This window comes from Danio aesculapii, chromosome 6, assembly GCF_903798145.1.
Source record: "Danio aesculapii chromosome 6, fDanAes4.1, whole genome shotgun sequence".
Classification (NCBI taxonomy): domain Eukaryota; kingdom Metazoa; phylum Chordata; class Actinopteri; order Cypriniformes; family Danionidae; genus Danio; species Danio aesculapii.
Window position 1 is genome coordinate 43,259,387 of NC_079440.1, and position 20,085 is coordinate 43,279,471.

Genomic DNA, 20,085 nt, shown 5'->3' on the forward strand with positions numbered 1-20,085 from the left:
CAACTAAACCAACAGAATAATTTTCTGTGTCTGACCAGAAACATTAAATGGGAAATTAATTATTTTAAATGCACGTTGAGTTTGTTTTTGAGGTCATACTTTCACAAAAGATGACTCAACTTTTATTATCATTAATATTATATTCTGATGCAGGTTATTAAGATTTTTTTCAAACTTTTATTTATTTTCCTACAATCTTAATTTGCACCACGTGCTTCAGCTGTATGATTCAATAAAACAGAATAGTCCTACAGTGTTACTTCCTCTTGGTGGGTTTGTTAAAGGCAGTCTCTGATCCTGAGCGAACCTTGCTGAAGACAGATGGAGCGGCTTTCCCAGCTCGTTCTAAAAGCAGAGACAGAGTGATACTCAGAACACATTTAATCTCAGTTTCCTCAATGCTAAGTGCTACATTTACCAGAAATAAACATGCTTAAATTGACACAAAGCAAATTTAGAAAAAAACACACAAAGTGATTTCGGTTAACAATAGTTTTATTTATCAAATACCTTGTCAGGCATGTTTTGAACGAGAATTATTTGATGACAAATTAAAACACTATTTAAGAATCACAGTGTAGCCTCAAAAATCCTGATTAACTGCCCTTTTAAATCTCTATACCTTCCTTCAAAACACTCTGCTTTGTCCATTTGCCAACATAAACGTTTTTAAATTATATTAAACATTATGGTAAATTTAAACACCATGTTATATTTTTATAAATCAACATAAATGTTTTATTTGAACACATACAATATTTGGCTGAATGAAAGAACCCATTTTACATTATTTACCACAGTAAAGTTGACTGTATTTAATGTGTTCACATTTCTAAATTCTATTTCACATAAAACTGTTGACCCATATACAATTGAGATAAGCTTATCTTGTAAAATGTAACAGCTAGGGTCTTCTATTCAAGATAATGAAAGGCTACCACCAGGGTATCTTGGGGTCTTAAAATGTCCTAAATCTGAATAGCAAAATTTTAGCTATTCAGCTAAATCAACACCCATACAGTACAATCATCAACAATCCATCTCAAAACTTCCAATATTTTATTTAAAAATAGCATTTAATTACTTTTCTTACAGTAACATTTGCTTAAAAGTTCTCAATGTATTTACTGCTGACCTGACCTATTTTTTTTTTTTGTTATTATATTATTATTATTATTATTGTAGACTGAAGTAATTGACAGCTATATTTTGTTCTATTCTTGTCAAAGGTTATAGGGTTTGTGAATGGATATATTTGAAAATGAATTAAAAAAATATTCAAGCTAAATTATTCTTATTGTACTTTTGATAGAGCAACTGAAAATCTTTAACTGGGATATTTGAAAAAGATTTAACTTGGTGAAACCTGCAGAAACCCTGACTAAAATTTAAGCACATAAGACATGATAAACGAGTGTCCTCTCTCATATTTCCTGCTATATATGGAGTGGAAACACTAAACCAAACGCGCGCGCACACACACACACAAACACAATTATTCTTTTTCTTCTTGGCGCGAAGTCAAATAAACAAACAAGGACGTGAGGACACTTAAAACATCACATAAAACACTGAATTACGGCAGTTTCTGCTGCTGGACTCACCACATTCCTGCATCACCTCAAAAGTCTTGCTCTTCACCTCAGTTCCAGATGCAAGTTTATCTCTGGCTCCAATCAAATCCTCCGTTTTCACCTCAGGCCTCTTCACTTCCTCTTGTTCGCTCTGCTGAAGAAGAGAAGAACAAAACAAACAAAAAAAGAATGACAAACAATGAATGACAACAAAAATGAGTTTCAGTTCTTTGTCTTACTTGAGACATGGTCAACTCTCAAAGTCCGCGGTCTTTCTGAAGTTTCTGTTTTATACTCGTCGCGTGTGCGTTTATATGGTATACACACACACACACACAACTCGTCCCTTCCCAGAGTCCAATCCCAAATGGGCCATAATTCCTTTGGCCAAAGTGTGAGTCACTGCTCCTCCTCCCATTTAATCTCAGTCACTGTTGTTGTTGTAAGATAGACACATGGTTGTTTAAAGATGACATCTTCAATTAGTTCCAGCAGCTCAGAAATGAACAGTTAGTGGTTTGTGTCTGCTTTATTGCTCATGTTGGAGTGCTGCTGGTGTTTGTTGTTTTGAGGGTTGCTATGTGCTTGTTTGTGGGCAGTAATTTGTCTCTCTTACCTATTGCTTTGGAATTACACTTTTTTTATTTGAAGGATGACACAATATCCTCCCTTTTTTCTTTCAATGTCAGCGTTTAACCAACAAAACAAATGTAAGTGTAACGTTAATACAATTAATTCAATGTTAGAATGTATCTTTTAATTATTCTCTGAAAAACGCACAAAATGACGACCGTTCTATAGCTATTTTGAAGCGTTGGTATTGCTTGATCTCAAATAATTTCAAATGTCTGAAAACAACATTTTTGTTTGTTTTACTCAATTTTTATAAATAAGTTTTAATAAATGTGATCATTGGCTTAGAAAACAAAACAAAAATCACATTTTACTTAAACATACCCCTATAAATCATTAAGACACCATCAAAAATGATAGCCACTTTGATTAAAAAAAACTACTTACTGACCGCCAACTGTGCTGCATGCAAATTAAAGTCAGTAATCAGTACTATCAGAATAGAAAAACTTTTATTTGTACCCAAACAAATTTAAAGAGTAAATAAAGTATCCAGTATCATCTAAAATATTTTCAAAAACAATGGCAACCAGTACCGTTTACATTTATTTTAACCACTTCATTCATACATGCCATTTATACAGTCACCACTGATTTGCAGTGTACATCTAGTAACATTGTAGCACAATGTTCTAAAACATTTAGTCAAAGTACTGTACACCTTTAGTCTCTCAAATAAAGCCTCAAGGTTTGATTTAAAGAGAATCTTAATGAAATCCTTGTATCAATAAAGGAATGACAGGCACATTAGAACAGTTGGTATGATCTGATGGACTCTGATATCTTTGCGTAACTTATAACTAAGTTATATCCTGCATCTTACCATCTTCAAACTGTCAGCATCTTCTTTAGACATCATAAGCAAAATCTGCATATGGAGAAACTGTATCTTTCAGATTAAACGTCTTTTCTCATTAAAAAAACAAGCAAAGAAACAAAATAAAGTGTGAGACATTCAAATCTGCAACCTTTGGTCCATGCCATGTTAGTGTCGACCTCAGTTCAGAGAGATTTCACTGTCAGCTGCTTTCCAAATAAAAGCTCATGTACGTTTCTTGTTGTATTTGGGTAACAACTGAGTCTTGACAAACTGCACAAGTCTTGTTTCTGTTAGAAATACTGTGATCACAACAGTCAAGAGACAAACCGCTCCAATAGCTACATGGAAAAGTCTCAGCAGCCAGCCGTCATCACAGCAAAACACGCTCTGAAACACACAAAGAAGTTGATTGTCAATTAAGATAATGTACGGTCAAACATTTGGCTGTTTATGTGCATATCAACAGAGTTTTGGGGAGCTTGAAAATACAAACTTTGAAAACAGGTTTCAAAGTGCTGTTTTTTTTTATTATACCAAAGCTGGAGTACAGGACCCAATGTGAACTGATGCAATCTTTTTCTTTACAGTGTTACAACACTAAAGGCCCGGAATGCATTATACAGTATATTTTGTCTTTTCGACAATCCATGTGAATAGGGATAGATAACACATGCACCCCCCCTCCCGAAAGAATACATTTCTAAACATAATAGTTTTAATAACTATTAAGTCATGCTATTGTTTTTGAAATGTTATTGTTTATTAAAGTATTTTATTGTCTCATCCGTGTTTCAGATGAGACGTTAAAACCGAGGTCCTGATTCTCTGTGGTCATTAAAAAAAAATCCCATGGCACTTCTCGTAAAGAGTAGGGGGGTTAACCCCAGTGTCCTGGCCAAATTCCCTCCATAGGCTCTTATAATTCTGGCCTCCCAATCATCCGCATCTACTAAATTGGCTCTATCATGATCTCTCCACTCCACTAATAGGTGGTGTGGGGTGAGCGCACTGGCGCCGTTGTCCTGTGGCTGCCATCACATTATCCAAGTGGATGCTGAACACTGGTGGGGGTGTGGAGAGACCCCCCCCCCATGATTGTGAAGCGCTTTGAGTGTATGACCATACACGATAAATGCACTATATAAATACACATTACTTACTAAGAAGTCACCTCTTGATCACCAAGGTTGCATTTATTATATTATTTTATATTATAATATTATACTTTTATATTATATTTATTACAAATTATTTTTTCAGTCTTCAGAGTCACATGAAAAATGAAGCATTAGAAATCATTGTAATGTTATGATCAGTTATTACTTATGTCCTGTTATTAATAATGGTACTTTATTTTTTTGTGCAAACCATTTTACATTTTTCATTTAGTATTCTATGATGAACAGAAAAGTTTTATTTTACTGAATCGTACATATTTTACATTATTTACATTCTAAAATGTCATTACTGTCACAATTTCTGCATCCTTCATGAATTAAAGTATTTTTTCATATTTTTTTAAATGATGCTACTTTTGAATGGTTCATTGAACTGATATATTGAATGGTGACAGCTGTTTTCAACACTGATAATAAGCAAAAAGAGATTTCTTGAGCAGAAAATCAGGATTTATTAGTAAGATTTCTGCAGGGTCATGTGACACTGATGCATGGAGCTTTGAATCAGAAATAAGTAACATTTTAACCTACATTCATACAAAACATAGTTAATATATGCTGAAATTACCTTGTTTTTTACCAAACTAATGCAGCCTTAGTGAGCAGAGGAATCTTCGGTTAAAAACACTTATAAATCTTCATCTCTAAACATTTAACTGGCACTGAATACTAGATTTCAAGAGTTCACACTTAGATATTGTTTGACAACTGTTAGAAGGTTTGGCATGCTGTTCCGGGAGAGAACCCTGAGCTCGGAGATAGGTGAGCCCAGGGCTCCCGCCTGGTCCATAGAGCATATGAGGGGAGTACGAGATCAGGTGGTTCTCGAGAGCTCCCCATGGTAAAGGAAGAAAGGAGGAGAAGGGGTGGATGGGGGGTTTTCTTCGAAAAACGAAGATAAGAGAGTAGTTCTAGCTAGGCTACTTATAGTGAGTTGGGGTTAATCTGATTGGCTAACTAGTGAATGTAGATGAGTGGCCAGCTGCAGTCACGTGCTCCTCTCGAAATTAGTTTGTGAAACTTCACTTAAAAATAAATTTGTAATACATTTAATCCCATTTTTAATACTTTTTTGTCATGTAAACATACTTAAAACAAGTCACAGTGCACAATACCTCAGAGAAAGCTGTGACGACAGCACTCACTCCAAGTGCTACAAGGACAGCAGAATGTGGGCGGAGCCCCCACAGTGGCCTGTGTTCACTTTGCAGGAAGTACTGACGTATGTAAACAATACTGTGTGTGATTCGTAAAGCCATGTTGCAGCAGTTTGCCAGAATGAAGCCAACACCCCCAAACATCCAGGTTAGCCAATAAGACAGCAGCAGAAAAGAGGCTGACAGGCCCAGCATCACTAGATTATATCTAGAAAGAAAGAGAGACAAAAGGATGTTTAAATAATTGATTGTAAAAACTGACGATGGTCAAATACTTGACTACTTTCAATTCGAAAACATTAATGAAAGAAATTAATACATTTAATATACAAGAGGTAATGCATTTGACTGATGCACAAAAATGAAGTGTTGCTTAAATATTTCATCAAAGAACCCTGAAAATAATTGCACCGTCAATTTAAGCAGCTGCTTTATTAACATTATGAGTAATGTTTCTTGATCATCACATCAGTACACTACTTGACAAATGTCTTGTCGTTGATCCCAGTTAAGAGCAACAATTAATAACTTGACTTCTAGTTGATCATTTGGAAAAGTGGCAGAAGGTCGATTTTTCTGATGAATCAGCTGTTGAACTGCATCCCAATCATCACAAATACTGCAGAAGACCTATTGGAACCTGAATGGGCCCAAGATTCTCACAGAAATCAGTCAAGTTTGGTGAAGGAAAAATCATGGTTTGGGGTTACAGTCAGTATGGGGGCATGCAAGAGATCTGCAGAGTGGATGGCAACATCAACAGCCTGAGGTATCAAGACATTTGTGCTGCCCATTACAAACCACAGGAGAGGGCAAATTCTACAGCAGGATAGCACTCCTTCTCATACTTCAGCCTCCACATCAAAGTTTCTGAAAGCAAAGAAAGTCAAGGTGCTCCAGGATTAGCCAGCCCAGTCACCAGACATGAACATTATTGAGTATTTCTGAGGTAAGATGGAGGAAGAGGAATTGAAGATGAATCCAAATAATCTGGATGAACTCTGTGAGTCCTGCAAAAGCGCTTTCTTTGCCATTCCAGATGACTTAAGTTATTTGAGTCATTGCAGAGATGTATGGATGCAGTCCTCCAAGCTCATGGGAGTCATAAACAATATTAATTCTTTTTCCACTGCTCCATGACTTTATAGTCTATACTGTACATTACTTCTGTTAAGTGAAAAGACTTTTGTCTAAGCAAAGTCAGACCTTACTGTCCTAATTAAATAATTAAAAATCAAAGCATGATCATATTTTATTTTGCTAAAATAAAGCGTAATTTAGAGGCCTTTGCCTTTCATATAAGCCATTTTCGATCCCAAATGATCAACTAGAAGTTCCTAAAAGTGTTCCTAAATTTGGATAGGCGACAAGACTTTTGTCAGGTAGTGTATATTAAACTCATTTCTGAAAGATCATGTGACATCACAAGAATAAATTATACATTTTTAAAATGGTAAAAATATAATAATATTAATATGATATATAATAAGAACAACACCAATATAACATATATTAAAATCAATAAATAACATAAAAATAAAATATTTTAATTTATAAAAAATTTATTAATATATATCCAATAAAATATCGAAAAATATTTATATATATATATATATATATATATATATATATATATATATATATATATATATATATATATATATATATATATATATATATATATATATATATATATATATATATATATATATATATATATATATATATATATATATTCATTCAATCATTCATTTTCTTTTTTCAGCTTAGTCCCTTTATTAATCCGGGGTCACCACAGCAGAATGAACCGCCAACTTATCCAGCAGGTTTTACGCAGCGGATGCCCTTCCAGCTACAACCCATCTCTGGGAAACACCCATACACTACGGACAATTTAGTTTCTTCAATTCACCTGTACCGCATGTCTTTGGACTGTGGGGTAAACCGGAGAACCTGGAGGAAACCCACATGAATGCACGGAGAACATGCAAACTCCACACAGAAACGCCACCTTCTTGCTGTGAGGCAACAGCACTACCTACTGTGCCACTGCGTCGCCTATATATATATATATATATATATATATATATATATATATATATATATAATAAATACTCTTTCTGTTGAACAAATTAAGGCCTGGGTGAGCATAACAGACTTTTTAAAAAAATGGATGGTAATTATATGCTGATCCTAAAGTTTGGAACAATACTTTATATATATATAATCATTTGGTTTTTCACCTGTCAACCTCCTCTTTGCTCATGGCAGCAAAAACGAAACACTCCGTCACTCCATTAATGGCTAACAGCAGAACATAACAACTATAACACCGTAGGAGAGCTGGCCCTGCAAAACACACAAACAAACCATTTCAACTTTTACGACACACACAAACACAAATAAAATATGTATTCCTTTAAACTGAAAATAAAAGTTCTCCAGTATTTTACCAGCTCCACTACTCAGAAGCTCCCCGCCGTAGATGTCAAGTGCGAGATGAGAATATGCGTAACCAAAAACTGTGATGATCAGACCAATCAAAAGCACCAGCTTCAAAAGACATTCCAGTACTTCAGCTGCCATGGAAACCTCCTCCTGTGGACCAATCAGCATGTAACAATTATCAAAGCACACATCTGGCCGGTGAAATAAATGTCAGGCACATAAACAAACACTGACTTGTTTCTGATGTCGTACATCTCGTCCTCGCTCCAGGACTTTAGCAAAGAACACGTAGAAACTCTCCTCAATGGGCAAGAACAGAAATCTTGCCACCATTGAGCCCAGATTATTTATTATATCATAAACTCCTGTAAAATATGTTTTAAATAAGTAAATGTGCAAAAGTGATTTTATCTAAATAGAAAGCATAGTTCAAAACTATGAATTATTTTTATGCAAATAAAATGTTAAAAAAAAATAAATTAATTGGTAAAATAACGCTCCATTATGACAATAATGGGTTATATTTATCTAAAAATGAAATATTATACATGATTATTAATTTATATAAAATAATAAGTGATCATATTCAATTTTATTAGATTTAAAATGATTAAATGTTACAATTAAATTGTGTTTTAGGGCAGAGATCTTTAAATAGAGTATTTTAATATGTAATTGAATGATTCAGTCACACTTTACAGTAAGGTTTCATTAGTTAATTTGAGTTAATGTATTTACTGACATGAACTAATAATAAACAATAAACAACACTTTTACAGCATTTATTAGTCATACAAGTATTCATGAAGTGGGTGTTGAGAGTGTTGATCATAAATCACTCATGTGCATATTTTACAGTTCATATATTCAGTTACTGTTCTCTTTTTCTTTGCTTTATTGGTTCAAGTGTGAAAATATAAGAGTTGTTTGGAGAATTGTGGACCTAGGAGGAGCAATATCAGGGAGAAAACAGATGACTATGGCTCAGTTAAACCATAGGCAAGTTTTGGGTAAAGCTCAGAGTATTCTGTCAGATGATTCTCATCCTATGCATCATGAGTTTTATCTCTCCGTTCTGATGTTCAATACAGAAGTCCTATTAGTAAAACAAATAGGTTTAAACTTTCATTTATCCCCTCAGCTGTAAAGTTTTTAAAATTAGTGTAGATTGTTATGTACGGTGTGTTTTTGTGTATTAAGTGTGACATGCTTGTATGCTGCAACCAAATTGCCTTTGGGAAAATGAATAAAGACTGGCTGACTAGCTCAGCATTTACTAATGCATTATTAAAATCCACATTCATGCTTGTTAATGTTAGTTAATGCACTGGGAGTTAACGAACTAACAATGAATGACTTTATTTTCATGAACTAAGATTAAAAAAGATGAATAAATACTGTAATAAATGTATTGTGCATTGTTTGTTCATGTTAGAAAACACTTTAACTAATACAACTTTATTGTAAAGTGTTAACAATTATTCTTAATTTAAATATCCTGAGTAAATATTTTGGTATTTAAACTATTGTTACATTAAATTACATTTTAGTGGGCGTCTTCTGTAAATCAGGGTGAAAAATGCATCACAGTTATTCTTTTTTTATTAAAAAAAATGTAAACAGGACATATTTTAATGTACAGACATTAACTTGAATCTCTATTACACTTTTATTGTTTTGATGTTTGAAAAAACAATCAAAAGAAATTAACTGTTTGTGTAAATTGATTTTGTGTACGAGTGTACAAACTCACCCTGGTCTCCAAAATTAAGCACATTCAAAAAAGTCATCACATAACGCTCGCCTGTAAATTAACAAGAAACTTTTGTTTTTAAAAAAAAATTTAATCCTTGTCGCACATTACAATTATTAATGCATCATTAATTACATGCAACTAAACCTAACTTGCATTCTAACCCTAACAATATAGCAAGTGCATATAGTCTATTAATATTCCTCATTAGTTAAATTAATAGTTACACTGTAACAGGGACACCTTAAAATAAAATACACTATCTGAAAAAGTCTTGTAGCCCATCCAAGTTTTAGGAACAACAAATATTAACTTGACTTCTATTTGATGATTTAGTATCAGAAGTGGCTTATATCAAAGGCCTCTAGATTATGCTTGCCTTGATTTGTAATCATTTAATTAGAACAGTAAGGTCTGACTTTGTTAGTCAAAAGTCTTGTCACTTAACAGAAATAATGTAGAGTGTAAAATATAGTCATGGTGCAGTGGAAAAAAAATTATATTGCATCCATACATCTCTGCAATGACTCAAATAACTTATTAATAAAGTCATCTGGAATAGCAAAGAAAGAGTTCTTGCAGGACTCCCAGAGTTTATCAAGATTCATCTTCAATGCCTCCTCCATCTTACCCTAGACATGCTCAATAATGTTCATTTCTGGTTACTGGGCTGGCCAATCCTGGAGCACCTTGACCTTCTTTGCTTTCAGGAACTTTGATGTGGAGGCTGAAGTATGAGAAGGAGCGCTATCCTCCAAAATAATTTGCTCTCTCCTGTGGTTTGTAATGTAATGGGCATCACAAATGTCTTGATACCTCAGACTCTTGATGTTGTCATCCACTCTGCAGGTCTCTCGCACACCCCCATTCTGAATGTAACCCCAAACCATGATTTTTCCTTCACCAAACTTGACTGATTTCTGTGAGAATCTTGGGTCCATGCAGGTTCCAGTAGATCTTCTGCAGTGTTTGTAATGCTTGAAACGCAGTTCAACAGCTGATTCATCTGAAAATTCTACCTTCTGCCACTTTTCCGCTTGATCAACTAGAAGTCAAGTTATTTGTTGCTCTTACAACTGGGACAAAACTTTTGTCAGGTAGTGTATACCCACCCTCAAGAATAACCTTCAGACTAAACAATTCTGTATAAATGAACACAACAGTCACTTACCTTCAGTGAGTATTTGTTTAAGAAATGACTGTTTGAAAAAGCTCCAGGTTAGTGTGGTTAACTTCCAGTTTAGCAGTGGCTAAAAACAAAACAAAAAAATATAGGCCTATATACCATATTTGTATTACTCCAAAGTAGAGTAATTTTATTTTTAAAAAGTTACCTCATGATCCACTTTGGATGGCAGAAGATCTGTCATTCGATGAACGGGAAAGGATTTCTTTTCTGCTTCCTCTGATCCAAGAAAATGGATGAAGTATAACACATAACATGTCAGCAAAAACCCTGTATAGACACACTGTCAAACGAAAACACGAGATTATAAACAAAAAGGCACTGCAAGCACAATCTATGTTCAGTGTGGAAACATACAGACCTGGGCTGCAGAGAAGATAAAGAGCCCCCACTGAGGGGCAGACACCACCAACACTACAGTAACAAGGCATTTAGCAATCATGGCTAAACTTTCAGCAATCACCTGTGAATGTGCATCATTTGATCAGAGAGGAGCTTCATCTTATTAATTGAACAATGAGTCCACTAAGTTTGATATAAAGAGTAAAAGGTGAAGTTTGACACCTTGAGCCGGACGAACATGTGTGCGTGTGCAAGAACCCAGAGAGGTTCAGCCAGCAGCTCTGTAAGTGCAGCCAGACAGAACAATCCAACAGCAGGAACGTAATGAGGGATGGAGTCCGGATCTGGAGCCTGGAGAACCCACCACCACACACACACCAACAACACACCCCACAGACAACCCAGAGGAAATCTGTGAGGAAGGAAAATAAAACAACAACACTGATGTTGAGGTTGGCAGGAAATAAAATGGGGAAAAAAAACAAGATTAAATACATTTAACATTTGTTTTAACATATTTAAATATTTGCTTATAGTCACCGGCCACTTTATTAGTACTGGGTTGGACCCCCTTTTGCCTTTAGAACTGCCTGAATCCTTCGTGGCATAGATTCAACGAGATACTGGAAAATTTCTCTGAGATTTTGGTCCATATTGACATGATAGCATTACGCAGTTGCTGCAGTTTTGATGCGAATCTCCCATTCCACCACATCCCAAAGATGCTCTATTGGATTGAGATCTGGTGACTGTGAGATTCGCACTTTATGACAGTGCGTTATCCTGCTGGAAGAAGCCATCAGAAGATAGGTACACTGTGATCATAAAGGGATGGACATGGTCAGCAACAATACTTCGGTAGGCTGTGGTGTTGACACGATGCTCAATTGGTGCCAAGGGGCTCAAAGTATGCCAAGAAAATATCCCCCACGCTATTACACCACCACCACCAGCCTGAACTGCTGATACAAGACAGGATGGATCCAAGCTTTCATGTTGTTGATGCCAAATTCTGACCCTAACATCTGAATGTCGCAGCAAAAATCGAGACTCATCAGACAGGTAACGTTTTCCCAATCTTCTATTGTCCAATTTTGCTGAGCCTGTGTGAATTGAAGCCTCAGTTTCCTGTTCTTAGCTGACAGGAGGGGCACCCGGTGTGGTCTTCTGTTGCTGTAGCCCATCCGCCTCAAGGTTCGATGTGATGTGTGTTCAGAGATGCTCTTCTACATACCTCGGGTGTAACGAGTGGTTATCAGAGTTACTGTTGCCTTTCTATCAGCTCCAACCAGTGTGGCTATTATCCTCTGACATCAACAAGGCATTTGAGTCCTCAGAACTGCCGCTCACTGGATATTTTCTCTTTTTCAGACTGTTCTCTGTAAACACTAGAGATGGTTGTGCATGAAAATCCCAGTAGATCAGCAGTTTCTGAAATACTCAGACCAGCCCGTCTGGCACCAACAACCATGCACAGTCAAAGTCACTTAAATCACCTTTCTTCCCCATTCTGATGCTCGGCTTGAACTGCAGCAGATCGTCTTGACCATGTCTACATGCCTAAATGCATTGAGTTGCTGCCATGTGATTGGCTGATTAGAAATTTGCGTTAACAAGCAGTTGGACAGGTGTAGCTAATAAAGTGGCCAATGAGTGTATATTGCATAATGATTCAATCATTCACTCTTTCTTTCACCTTATTTACTATTGTTTACAAAATGTTAATGAGGCAAGAACTCTTTTAAACAAAAAAATAACCTCTGAATTTTTTATTTAAAAGCATAATTTCACTAGTTACTTGGAAAAGTAATCTGATTACATAACTCACGATACTTAATATCTTACTCTTCATTAGTATGTTACCTAATATGTTATTTTCCATTAGCCTATTTTTCCCAGTGGATGGCCATTAATGCAGTTTATAACTAATACAAGTTTCCTTCAGACTCTATAACAATGAATCAGACTTGACAAAGAAATAAAAGAATGATACTTTTAAAAGTAATGTAAAATAATCTGTTACTAACGTGAGCCATAACAGGTTGATGACCTGTCTCCAGTTACGCCCCGCCCCTTCACCGCTTAGACACGCCCTCCGGAACGCCTCTCTTGACAGAAATACCAATGTAGAATAGAGCAGCATCAACCTGTATCAAAAGCAAACCTTGCAGTAAGTGGTTCCTTCAAGCAAAACATTGAGTTGATGTTGTGTAACTTAAACTCACCTGACATTAACTACGCCTATCAGTTCCTTAGACACAAACCGCAAAGTAAACGCGTTCAAGAGAAACGTCAACACTCGAAACATCACCTGCAGCATAAAATATACCATATGCTTAGTTATAAATGTCCAAATGTTTATTATATTTGTGTTGGGTGGTTAACAGTACCTGAAGCAGGACATTATAAGAGGCCAGTGTTGAAGCACTCTTGAGCACATCTTCTGAACCCATCTTGAGATTTTTAATTCAATTTAAACGAACAACAAACTCGCCGGTAACTAAAAGCGCTACCTTCGCTTTATCATATACATATTTTCTATGATATTACACCCCAACAGTATCTCTCATTTAGGTATTTAACAACTGCAGTGCATTATGTCAAACAGAATACACTTCCGTCTCAACACAGGGAATGTTTCAAAATAAAAGTCGGAGGTTTCTAATAAACGTTTCGTGGGGAAAGTTGACGATTCGCGTTATTTTTATAATTATACAAACGGCTTAAACGTCTGCAGTGATTCAAACCTGTGTTCAACTTCTAATATTTTATACTTATATTGTACAACACTTTTACCTCAATCCAACTCTTGACATGAAGTTTTTCTGGTGACTTAACCAGGTGATTTGAATCTTTTGGAGTCGAGTACAACAAAAAGATTCATTTAGTAGGCTGCTCAGTAAGGGCCATAGACATTATACAATAGATAGCTCGACACCTCATGGTCCGCTTCGATACGTCAACGTGGCCGCCATTTTAATCCGGTCATCAGCGCGCAACTGATCGGAGGAGCTGCTGTTTTCTCTGATATAAATACAATAACACTTATATTTATTAACTGATAATAAGTTTATGGTGTGAAAAAACTCCAGTTACCTAGAAGTAAGAAAGCTCAAACTTGTAACGTATTTTTATGGTACAAAGAGAGATGTATTATCGATAAATGTATCTCCTTTACCAAAAACAGTGGTGGAGTCATTTTTTTCTAAAAGTTTTATGACAGTTAACAATTATTTTAATTTTCCCCAGGACTGTAAATATTAAATGTTTGATGAAATAATCCATTACTTTCAATCATGTGTTTGTGTTTGAATGAAAGTCACTCACCCACTTCAACACATTGGAAACTTTTTTATTAAAAATACTCTTTAAATTAAGATAATTAATAAATATTTGACCTATAAATATTTATTTCTTAATGTCTCCAAGATTTATTCTTTGTGTGTGTGTGTGTGTTATTTATTACAGAGAAGAGCTAATAGTAGCTTGCATTGGTCCATCTGTAACTCCATATAAGCAGTAATTTTGAAGTTTCTTCCCGTCATTCAGGTGATGTCTTTGGTCATCGGGACAATCTTCTGCTGGCCAGAATCAGGTGGTTTGTCTTGGTTGGGCATCTCAGCTGAGGTCTGTCCACTATGGGTGTCCCTACTTGTAGCTGTGAAGTACCAGTGGCATGTACTATTTGGGTGTACCGTGTACCAATTTCTGAACTGTGATCTTAAGATTTTTTTGTTGTGAATAGTAAGTTTTGGCTTTGATTCTGACTTTTCTCCCAGCAGAAACAGAAACCAAGATGGCAGAGCCTACATTTCTGCGCTGGAGGTATTCTCATTTTTATGAACACATGGAGGACAAGTAAAAGGGGATTGTTTATCTCAATGCTCATTTTACTTCACTAATAAGTCACAAAGTACAAAAGCATCAAACACATTGCTTTAACCTGTCATTAATCTGTATATGCCATGTAGAGCTGAGGGCGCAGGAAGCTCTCAGAAGATAACATTATCCTAAATTATTATTTGATGTGTTTTTAAAGGTAAATAAAGGTTATACAGTGCGTAGTTAATTGCAGAGTTCCTCTATTTAAAAAAGAAGAAAAAACTTGCAAGTTCTGAGAGATCAAGCCTCAGTCAGGTATGAAAAAGTAACATAATGCATCACTTTCCATATAAAGTAACGCGACATGTTACCTTTTCGGGGAGTAACTCAATATTGTAATGCATTACTTTTTAAAGTAACTTTCCCCAACACTGAAGGTATATAGCAGTTGTGCCCAACCTTTTTTTTTTTTTTTGCCTGAGACCCCCTTTTCCCCCAGAAAATATTGTAAGGCCCCCCTCCACATTTAATGATATTCTCGCTTATATAAGTTTGCAGTAAGAATGACAAAAAATGTTGTTTTCAAACAAACGGTATGTTTATTACTACATTTAGACATGTTTAAGCACAAATAACAGCCTAATGTAAAATATAAAAGCAAAACATCAGTAGGTCATTTGTAACTGATAAACGTAAGCCTTTGGCCTTTAAATTGGCCTTATTTTAAATTCAGTAACAATAATATCAGTGTTCACACTGGTGTATAAGAGAAAAAAATTACATTGACTATAAATAGACACATAAAGCATCAGAGTAGATGACACAGTAACTGTTGAACAGTTATTAACCATTTATTATCACAGTTACTACCTGTAATGGCTACATAAAGTAAATTACTGTCATTTACTGTTTGCATTACACAATTTCATACAAATTCTCGGTTTACAGTAAAATACTGTTTCCGATTAATACAGCAAAACACAGGCTATTTTAGGGTTACCACATAATCTACAGCAAGGGTTAACAGTGTACAATCTAAATAACTGCCACAGAGAAGACATCTAACAATCTAAGCCCACCTCCACCCCCTTCCTCTTGGAAGAACATCTATTTTTCAGTCATTCATTTAGGAAATACCTAATCTCTAACCATCAGTGTCCAGTCGTTGCTAAGGTGTGTGATTCCTTTTTGTCTCCACATGCTGCACTCCAGTCTGTAAAAGACAAATACACGACTAACAGAGCTCTACATGCTTTCAGAACTCCAGCAATGCACAAGCTGTTCTCCAGTGTTCTTCAGATAAATCTCCACCGATGCTCTTGTAAGTTTCCTTCTTCTGCCTGTTGTCTGTTCATTCCTTGAAAATGAAACACCTGCCACAAACAAGACATCTAACTATCTAAGCCCACCACCACCCCCTTCCTCTTGGAAGGACATCTATTTTTCCTTTATTACTTTATCCACCCATCCATTCAGGAAACACCTAACCAGACCATCAGTTTGCAGTCATTGCTGAGGTGTGATTCCCATTTCTCCACATGCCCCAGTCTAATCTGCAAAAGACAAAAACAAGACTAACAGAGCTCTACTGGCTGATCTCCAGCAATAAACCAAATGTTCTCCAGTGTTCTTCAGATAAATCTCCACTGTTCCCTTGTGAGTCTCCTTCTTCTGCTTAACTCCAATCTGCAAAAGATGAAGACAGCACCAACAGAGCCCTACCTGCTTAGTCGAGCTCCTGCAATTGTTAGATAAATCTCCACCGGTGCTCTTGTGAGTCTCCATCTTCTCCCTGTTGTGTGTCCATTACCTACAATAAATGCCACAGACAAGACATCTATCTAACAATCTATGCCCACCACCACCCCCTTCCTCTTGGAAGGACCTCCATCCATGCACACAGCCATTTGTTTTTGAAGGACAATCCTGACCATTGGCTTCCAGTCATTGCTGAGGTGTGAGATTCCTATTTGTCTCCACATGCTGCACTCCAGACTGTAAAAGACAAAGACACAACTAGCTTGCTGAACTCTAGAAATGCACAAGATGTTCTCCAGTAGTGTTCTTTTGCCTGTTGTGTGTCCATTACCTGAAAAAGAAACACCTGCCACAGACAAGACATCTAGCTAACTATCTAAAGTCAGGCTCAGACTACAGGAGTTTTAGCCCATTTTATTTTCACCTCCCGAAAATCAGAGATGAATTCTTGTCAGTTCTGATTCTCAGACCAGATAATCTGAGCCGTTTAAAGATAGAATCTCACAATCATGGCAAACTTGTTTGATATTCAGGATTTAAATTGGGCTGATCACAGCTGTTCCAACCCATTCCATATGAACAAAGCCATGAGCTGGGGAGAATTGTGTTGCTTTTAATAAATAAATACAAATATAATATTTTGAATAAGCTTAAAGTATCCTTTATTATTAACCAGATTTAATGTTATTCTTCTACTGGTGTGCAGATATTTATGACACATGTGTGGCTGGTACTAAAACATTGCCAGTTATCTCCATAACCCAGAATGATTAAACATATTAAACTGTGTTTTAGAAATGTAGTTTTTCTGTGATGGGGATAGAACTAGCTCAATAGCCTATAAACATCATCAGGCCCACGTCTATATAGCCTAGTCCTGTACACTGAGAAAGAGTAGGCTAAATCTAGAAGACAATATTTTAATCTATGAGAATATTTTTACAGAGAGCGATAACTGAAGAGCAGGGTGAATTATTGAGTGAATTTTTTGATATTGCTACACTACTGGGCTTATTAAATGTGCAACAGGTACAATTTTGCTTTTAAAGAGGGTTATAGCAATCTGAAAGCTGAGATATTGTCAGTCAAACACAGCACAGAAATCGCAGCACGATGAAGAGATTTCAATTATTGTTATACATAATATTGGACATTGGTTTAGACATTTTGTGCAAATCAACAAGCAACATTTCTTCATTTTGCAGTCCACTGCCTGCATGTCATACCCTGATAAACATCTAAAATGGCGATTATTATTATCCATCTATATTATTGCTCATATATTGTTTAATATTATTATGAAAAAAATGTTTGTGTGTGTGAGAGAGAATTTAAGAGAAACCTGTGGCTCACCTTGCATGTATTTATTTATTTTTATAGGCTAACTGCATGAACAGCTACGCAAACTGAGACGTAATATAGCCTATTTTGAGTGCAGGCTATTAGTGTTTTCCTATAGTCCCTAAAAAGTGAGTTATTGCGTAAATGGCTGTGACGACGGCCTCCGAGCATCACTAAAGAGAAGAGCTGGAGAGAATCATGTCAGTTTTACAAAGTAAATAAATATAGGATAAGCTTATTTATAATAAACTTAAATGATCATTTTTCATTAGCCAATAACCTTATTCTGTGTGCGTGAATATTTATGACCCAGATGTAGCTGGGTAGCTAGGCCTACTACATTGCCAGTTATCTCCAAAACACCCCCCCGAAAATGCTTAAACATTAAAATGTGCTTTTAGAAATGACAAATAGATCTTTTCTGTGAGGGCTTTGTTTAGGATAGGGGATTATACTATGTACAGTATTTAAAAAAATCATTAGGCCTGCGTCTAGTCCCGTAAAGCCAGAAAAAGTAGTCCTATATGGTGTAACAGGTTTGTTTTGAGAGAGCGATAACTGCAGACCAGGTTTTACGTTGCATTCAGTGAATTATTATATTTTTCCACACTATATAGGCAGTGCAACAGGTAACAATTTTGCAACGTTGCTTTATTTACTACATTGCCCCATTTAATGGGGTACGTGCCCCCTTAATGGGGTCTAGTGACACCCCTGGTGAGTCTCCTGCTCCTGATGCTCTTGCGAGTCTCCCTTTTCAACCTGTTGTGTGTTCATTAACTACAGTTTAAATATCTGCCACAAAGAAGATATTTATCTAACAATCTATGCCCACCTCCACCCCCTTCCTCTTGGAAGGACATCTATTTACCACCTGACCAGCCATCCAGCCATTCAATATTTTATCCATCCATCCATCAATCCAAAAAATACCTAACCAGAACATCAATTTTGCTTCTGAACTAGAAAGCGCAACGAATCAGAGCATAATGGAGATATTATAAACAATTATTTTTATTAGACATTTGTCTGGACATATTTCATATTGGTCCCCATTTACTTACTTTTATAACCACTACTAACAGCTACACAAACAGGAACCTAATGTATTTTGAGTACATGAGAGTGTTTTACCAGTAGTGGCAGTTGGTCTAATATTAGTCTAATAATAAATGGTAATTATTGATAAAGAGAGTGATGTGCTTCATTAGACACAATGTTTATCTTGTAGTGTGCGCACGTTTAAGATTTGAGGTAGGCTAATTAATTCGCTGAAGATTCTCCTCATGTGTGTGCTGCAACCATATTTCATTATTGTCTAGGATTTTAAAACTCCTGTAGTCGGAGCCCGGCTCAAGCCCACCACCATCCCTTTGCTCTTGGACATCTGTTGACGATAGGCGATACCTGACCATCAGTGTCTTATCATTGCTGAGATGTGTGATTCCCTGATTTCTTCACTCCACTCTATAAAAGACAAAGACAACATCAATAGAGCTCTACCCGCTTGTTCAATACTATATCTATCTATCTATCTATCTATCTATCTATCTATCTATCTATCTATCTACCTATCTATCTACAAAAATTTGAATATATAATTTTAAATGTTTTATGAAATTTATTTGATTCAACTTAAAAAAGGCAGTACCTAATTTATTACGATGTACTTGTCATTACTGAGGTGTGTTTCCCTGTTTCTCCACATGCTCCATGCCAATCTGCTAAAGAGAAAGAAGTCAAGTCTTTAATTACTCTCAATACAGTTCTTTGGAAACTAACTCCATTGTTCAGTCTGGTCAAGCAGTTCTACCTGTTTCCTGAGCTCCAGGTCTTCCAGTATATCTCCAATGTTCCTCTTGAGAGTCTCCGGGGTGTTGCTAAACATAAAGCTCTACTTGGACACGGGCCCCCCTCAACAGCACCGCAAATTATTTACCCACATATAAATAGCTGCACCTTATGTTATCAACTAAAATAATAATTATAATACAAATAATTAAAAGTAGAATTATTATAGAAATATTATTCTAAATAAATAACAGCATGTTATTTTCAGCATGTGTGTTAAAC

General features: G+C 35.9%; 2 protein-coding genes and 1 long non-coding RNA gene across 4 annotated transcripts; all 3 read right to left on the reverse strand.

Moving 5' to 3' along the window:
* Nucleotides 1–154: 154 nt before the first annotated feature.
* Nucleotides 155–1,925, reverse strand: mustn1a (musculoskeletal, embryonic nuclear protein 1a). 2 transcript variants are annotated; one of them, XM_056460288.1, is made up of 3 exons: nt 1,814–1,925; nt 1,605–1,728; nt 155–345 (listed from the first exon to the last, which is right to left on the reverse strand). In XM_056460288.1, exons 1-3 carry the CDS (start codon nt 1,820–1,822, stop codon nt 257–259), a joined length of 222 nt encoding a protein of 73 aa, XP_056316263.1. In that variant the 5' UTR covers nt 1,823–1,925; the 3' UTR covers nt 155–256. The 2 variants fall into 2 exon arrangements, with proteins under 2 accessions (XP_056316263.1, XP_056316264.1); XM_056460289.1 differs by having other exon boundaries at nt 1,605–1,725; nt 1,814–1,923.
* Nucleotides 1,926–2,653: 728 nt separating this feature from the next.
* On the reverse strand, nt 2,654–13,717 carry rft1 (RFT1 homolog). The gene is made up of 13 exons (XM_056460294.1): nt 13,482–13,717; nt 13,317–13,402; nt 13,119–13,238; nt 11,314–11,503; nt 11,111–11,212; nt 10,898–11,032; nt 10,735–10,813; nt 9,564–9,614; nt 8,045–8,175; nt 7,816–7,960; nt 7,606–7,711; nt 5,321–5,570; nt 2,654–3,414 (listed from the first exon to the last, which is right to left on the reverse strand). Exons 1-13 carry the CDS (start codon nt 13,542–13,544, stop codon nt 3,250–3,252), a joined length of 1,623 nt encoding a protein of 540 aa, XP_056316269.1. The 5' UTR covers nt 13,545–13,717; the 3' UTR covers nt 2,654–3,249.
* A 2,026-nt stretch (nt 13,718–15,743) lies between these two features.
* LOC130230968 (uncharacterized) lies at nt 15,744–19,974 on the reverse strand. Its single transcript, XR_008837990.1, has 2 exons — nt 19,664–19,974; nt 15,744–16,908 (listed from the first exon to the last, which is right to left on the reverse strand). It is a non-coding gene; the product is annotated as an uncharacterized LOC130230968 (long non-coding RNA).
* Between the last annotated feature and the right edge of the window lie 111 nt (nt 19,975–20,085).